Genomic DNA, 6,528 nt, shown 5'->3' on the forward strand with positions numbered 1-6,528 from the left:
TAGTGTAGTGTTAGTAGTAGTAGTGAGTAGTAGTTGTAGTAGTAGTTAGTAGTAGTAGTAGTAGTAGTAGTAGTTAGTTTAGATAGTATAGTAGTAGTAGTAGTAGTAGTAGTAGTAGTAGTAGTAGTTAGTAGTAGAGTAGTAGTGTAGTAGTAAGTAGTAGTAGTGTAGTTAGTAGTAGTATAGTGAGTTAGTAGTAGTAGTTGTAAGTAGTAGAGTAGTAGTAGTAGTAAGTATGTAGTAAGTAGGTAGTTAGTAGTAGTAGCAGCTAGTCAGCAGTAGTAGTAGTCAGTGGTGCCAAAACTCCGGGCTCCGGGCAGCGTCCGTTAAATTGTTCCAAGGATACCCCCCCCCCCCCCCCCCAATCCGTCCAATCACCACTACTGCTACAACCATCATCACTACCATTACGACTGCAACCACCACCACCACATCATCATCACTACCACTAATACACTGCAACCACCACCACATCATCATCACTACCACAAATACACTGCAACCACCACCACATCATCATCAGTATCACTAATATACTACAACCACCACCACCACATCATTATCACTACCACTACTACTACACCACCACCACATCATCATCACTACCACTACAACCACCACCACCACCATAACGACTGCAACCACCACCACCACATCATCATCACTACCACTAATACACTGCAACCACCACCACATCATCATCACTACCACAAATACACTGCAACCACCACATCATCATCATCACTACCACTACCACCACCACCACCACCACCACATCATCACTACCACTACAACCACCACCACATCATTATCATCATCACTACCACTACTACAACCACCACCACATCATCATCACTACCACTACTTCAACAAGCACCACCACCACCTCATCATTAGCACTACCGCTACTACTACTACAACCACCACCACCACCACATCATCATCACGACCAATAATAATAATAGTAGTAGTAGTAGTAGTAGTAGTAGTAGTAGTAGTAGTAGTATAGTAGAGTAGCATAGTAGTAGTAGTAGTAGTAGTAGTAGTAGTAGTAGTAGTAGTAGTAGTAGTAGTAGTAATAGCAGCAGCAGAAGTAGTAGTAGTAGTAGTAGTAGTAGTAGTAGTAGTAGTAGTAGTAGTAGCAATAGTAGTAGTAGTAGTAGTAGTAGTAGTAGTAGTAGTAGTAGTAGTAGTAGTAGTAGTAGTAGAAAAGAGATAATGAAGGGAGTCGTGATAATTTTATAGTGAACAAAAAAATTGATAACAGGAAAAAAATGTTGGAGAGGAAAGGGGGTAGATAAGATATTTGGGAGATAATAAAAGATTGGGGAAGCGACAAATGATGATAATGATGACAATAATGATAACGATATGTGATGATGATGATGATGATGATGATTATGATGATGATGATGATGATGATGATGATGATGATGATGCAGATTGCATTATCTTACCTTAAATGCGGTGATAAATAAATAAATAAATAAATAAATAATCCGATAAGGAATGATAAGCACACTTCCACTGAACACCCCCCTTATTAAATATATATCAGCAAATTGAATGAAGCGAGAGAGAGAAAAAGCGGTTGTGACCAACCTAGGTTGAAACAAAGAATGACGAATTAAATTCCGGAATGTCAACAATGATAAGCACACTTCCACTGAACACCCCCCTTATTAAATATATATCAGCAAATTGAATGAAGCGAGAGAGAAAAAAGCGGTTGTGACCAACCTAGGTTGAAACAAAGAATGACGAATTAAATTCCGGAATGTCAACAATGATAAGCACACTTTCACTTAATTAAATATATAACATATCAGTATTAAAATCCGGAATGTCAACAATGATAAGTACAATTTCATTTAATTAAATATATAAAATTTAAAAATCCAGCAAATTGAACGAAGCGAGAGAAAACAAAGCGGTTGTGTCCAATGCCGTGCCAGTTGAAACAAGACAGACGAAAATTTGATTGTTGACTACACACTACACACGGTACCTGTGTAACGAATACAATAGCCTTAACACACACACACACACACACACACACACATACACAGACTTATCGTCGTCTTGCATCCTATCGTTCGGCTCGACGATTAAAAGGGGTTCGTATCGTCGCTAAAATAATTATAAAATACATATATTTAAAATATCTTTATAGTAATGTGAATTACATATTTTAATGCTCTAATATATCAAGAATGATCATTATTATGATTTATTACGGTGTGAATTGAATTAGACCTTTAAAACTGAAGTTTAATCTGACACCCTACTCGCTGTTATCATTCGAGTCTCAGTTGTAATTAGGCAACTTTGGCCAGAAGTGAAAGACATACATTGTGTGTTCACAGGCGTTTATTGCTTTCAGTTTAGTTCGCCAGGTAAATCTAGCCAGTCTAGTGATGATGAGTCATAGCTTTACACTGAGAGAGGGAGACAATTTTTTCGCAGTTTTGATCGATTTTTTCTGAATTTCAAACTAATGTAGTATTGCCGTTATTAAGTGTATCGAAAATATTTTTATACTACCAAACAGTTTATTAACAGAGTTTCCATTGATTATTTAATCATTATTATGATGTTGTTAAAAAGCAAGAGGAATAACCCATGAAATTGATACATAAATTTAAGTGAATTAAAATTTTTAAGAGAATATTTTAACATGTTCAACACTTAAGATTTAAAAAAAAGTAATGGAAATGATGTTGAATATCTGTAGAATGTAGACATAAATTTTATACCAGTAGATTGGGGCGTTTTTGAGATATCAATTCACCTGTACGTAAAAGTCAGGATTTTGAGTAAGGTAAAACTGAAATCCAATCACAGCATTGTCTTAATAGACATTTTTTTAATAAACCAGAAACATAGTCAAATGTGATTCACTTTTATTTATCCCAGAATCAACGAATTATAAGAATTCCATTAAAAATTGTAATATAAGGACATTCATTTAAAGACAATCAAAACCACTAAGAAAATCTTAAAGAGTTCTTATAATTTTCATTTTTGAGATATCCATGCCCATTACTTTTTTTTATCTACTTGACTTGCACCTCTTTTAATTTGTGTGCCATATAGACTGCATATAGCACATCACTGGTGATAGATTAGGATCATATTCACTTCATTAAGTATTGTTTCTTGTTCAGAGTTTTCTCATTGAACCAATGCATCGCATTTCTCTAAATTATGTACCAGTGAGATACATTTCTCACAAATTGAAATGTTTAAATATGTCAGAATTTCTCATTTATATTTATAGACAATTGTTGATAACGTCTAGAGTCTTTTAATCCTCTCAGCACGGCTCTGTACTCTTTCACAACAAATTCGACATATTTCATTTGTACTGGTGTGATGACCGTCTTCAGTGTGTCTCTCCATAACCTGAACAGAACTTAAATAAGTAAATTTAAGAAATATCTAAAATTTCCGCTTAAATTCAATGAAAGCAAACTAAATAAATGTCTCTTATAATCACTATCTAGTTTTATTATTGGGTTTCTAAAATATCATGAAATATTCTCCTCTTTGTTGGTAACAAAAATAATTATTGAGATTCCTTTCCACACCCTCTATTCTTAAACCCCTGAATCTACATAATAAAGTATATATCATATGAAAGATAATTTTATCTACTTTTCTCTGATCCCTCACACTTGATGGTATAAAGTGTTGGTTTGGTATTTTGAATTTTTAAATATTTCCTAAACTTATAATTTTAATATTTATTTCATAAAAAACTCTGATTTTTCAAAAGAGCAAAACACAAACTTATCATTTAATGATGTAAACAAAAATAATTGCGTCTTGTAGAGGAAAAGTCTTTGTATCCATATATGTTTGAAAATTATAAAAAAGATGCTGCGTCTACAACAGGCTGAGAAAATTGAGCATTTTGATGAAATTTCTACTACTCTCTGCCTGAGAGAAATTCAAAGCGATGAGATTTACCTGCAGACATAATTTATTGCCAGTGCACCCCGTCTTGACAGCTGTTATCACTGTGGTTGACGGTGGATTGTTTACATTACTTGACGGTAGCCAGGGAGGGAAGAAGTAACTAAACTGAAAGTTTGGGCCCTATTTAAACGGCTGTGTGTTCAGTCTCTGTGTGTGTGTGTGTGTGTGTGTGTGTGTGTGTGTGTGCGTCTGCGTGGGTTAGGGATAAGCAAAATTTAAAACCTACTCGCTAGCCATCAAGGATTACGTATTCATTTCCTGAGCAGTCAATTGGGTATTTTTTTTAATGACAAATAATCTAATTGCGATAAATTTGAAAACCTCATTGTTGGAATCAGCTTGAAAAGTGGAGAAAAATTGTCTTTGTCTCATATAAATTGGTCTAGAAATAACCTTTTTTGTAATAGATTTGATTTTGAAAACAGCTTTCTCAAATATTATAATTTAATGATAATTTCCTTATTTTCCAGTTGTCATGGTCTCAAGTGAGTAAAGAGCTACTCGACTATGCATAAAGATATATGTAGAATGAGGCCCCAGAATTTACTAGTTACTATAAATGAAAAACAATTAACGATTTGTTTACAATGAAATAAAAATAATGATGAAATTTAATTAAAAGAGATAAACAGTGATCGTGGCAGTTACAAATAGAGATATGAATATTTTACGTAACTTATGATAATATGTCAGGTTCGTAAGTTTACGTCTCCAGGCAGTTGATGGGCTTGGATGATCTATTCCCCTGATAACAGGATCGGACTCGTAAAATTCCACTTCCAGGCAATTGGTAAGAGGTTATTGTGTAGTCCTTTGACAGCGGGCTCGGGTTTGATCCTTGAAGATTATACAATCAAAGTTAAAAGCTCCGGCGTCTTAATGGTGTAGATATAATATCTACAAAGTCCCAAAAGATAAAAATCTTCCAGTATATATATAGGAATAGAACGACTGGCCGTCCGGCATAGATTGTGGAGAGAAAGTGAGTGTCAAATGTTAGACCTATCAGCTTTTATAATAAGTGGCTACGTGACAGCATGTAGAACGAAAAGTATTCACTAATTAGAAATTAATTCGAGGGAAGGCTATAAAAGGAAAGACGATCTAATATTAGAAGGTAAAGTTTATCTAAGCCTACCGAAATATAACTGGAGTGAGATGAATTCAGTTCTTAATAAAATAAAATTTAATAAGATAATTGTGAACAACCTTTACTGTGACACCCCCACCCACGTTTAAAATATACTCTTTAACCATTATGGGAAAGATAGATTTTACAAACGGAAGTAAATTTACTATCATGATACTCTAGCATTAATCCATTGTTATGATTTGTGCTACAATTAAATTATTTATTAACTAGACATGGAAATGTTTATATTAACGTAGGTATATGAATGGGTGACAATAACAATGAAAGATTGTGATTACAAATCATTGTGATGAACAACATGATGGCAATGTGATTACAAATCATTGTGATAAACAATAGTGATGGCAATGAAGCATGATTTAAGTCGATGATATGAAGGTAATTTACTGAATGAAATGAATGAAAATGTAAATGGAATATTGACATTTCAATTATTAATCATAAATGAGTGAAAATTCATAACAATAATAGTAAAGAGAAGATTTCCCAAATCATGAATGGGTATGGTATATATATCCAAACAATACTCAATGTTACATTAAGTTGGGTCATCATGTTTACAAATAAAATTATCGAAATTGTGCGTTCTGATTTGGCATAATTTGCGAGGTAACTAACAGTATGCATGAGAGGTTAAGTTATACCCTTCTCACGTCATTACACTAATCGAGAAAGTAGGTCGGCGTGAATATTTTCACAGCCTGGTATGTGAGAGATACTGAAAGTGTAATTTTGCAAAAATAGACTCCACCTTAGTACTCTACTATTATTCATTTTGTTATTTCTTATGTACGTGAGTGGTTTATGGTCCGTTTCGACCACAAACTCTTTTAGCAGTAGATATCTGCTGAATGTCTTTAAAGCAAAGACGATGGCCAGTCCTTCACGCTCTATTACAGAGTATCGTGATTCTCTGTCCAATAATTTTCTGCTTGCATATAAGCAAGGCATTAGAGTTCCCTCATGCTCCTGTAATAGTACACCTGCGATGCCCTTATCAGACGCGTCAGTTCTTACAACAAATTCTTTTGACATGTCGGGTAATTTAAGAATTGGTTCTGAACAGAGTAATGCTTTTAATTGGTTAAAGCTATTCTGAAACGCTTCTGTCCAAACAATTTTGTTCGGTGACCCATTCTTTGTCAGATTTGTTAGCGGTGTCGCGATGTGCGCGAAGTTGTAAATGTATTTCCTGTAAAAATTTAGGAGCCCAAGTACTTTGCGTACTTCTTTTTTTGTCTTAGGTGGTTGCAATTGTGCGATTTTTGTTTGTTTTTCTGTCTCGGGTGTCTGTGTCCCATGACCAACGGTATGACCGAGAAAATCAAATTTGTAAAATGCAGTGCTTGTTTTTGACGGTTTTGTTGTTAAAGAATTACGTTTTAATGCTTCAA

General features: G+C 34.4%; 1 protein-coding gene across 9 annotated transcripts in view; it reads right to left on the reverse strand.

Annotated features, from left to right (window-relative positions):
* Window positions 1–3,997, reverse strand: part of LOC144958222 (uncharacterized) — a 23,263-nt gene extending 19,266 nt beyond the window's left edge. For 2 of the 9 annotated variants that reach the window (XM_078890056.1, XM_078890055.1), the window contains exon 1: window positions 1,741–1,992. Coding sequence is in view for 1 of the 9 variants with exons in the window: in XM_078890048.1 (XP_078746174.1) it covers window positions 3,973–3,982 (10 nt within the window). In the remaining 8 variants the exon portion in view is untranslated. Of the gene's footprint in view, window positions 1–1,457; window positions 2,359–3,972 lie in introns of those variants that run through there. The other 7 variants (XM_078890054.1, XM_078890053.1, XM_078890052.1 and 4 more) reach the window with 5 other exon arrangements.
* Between the last annotated feature and the right edge of the window lie 2,531 nt (window positions 3,998–6,528).

The sequence above is a fragment of the Berghia stephanieae genome, chromosome 12 (assembly GCF_034508935.2).
Source record: "Berghia stephanieae isolate SIO BIC M18660-M18661 chromosome 12, UCSD_Bste_1.3, whole genome shotgun sequence".
Classification (NCBI taxonomy): Eukaryota; Metazoa; Mollusca; class Gastropoda; order Nudibranchia; family Aeolidiidae; genus Berghia; species Berghia stephanieae.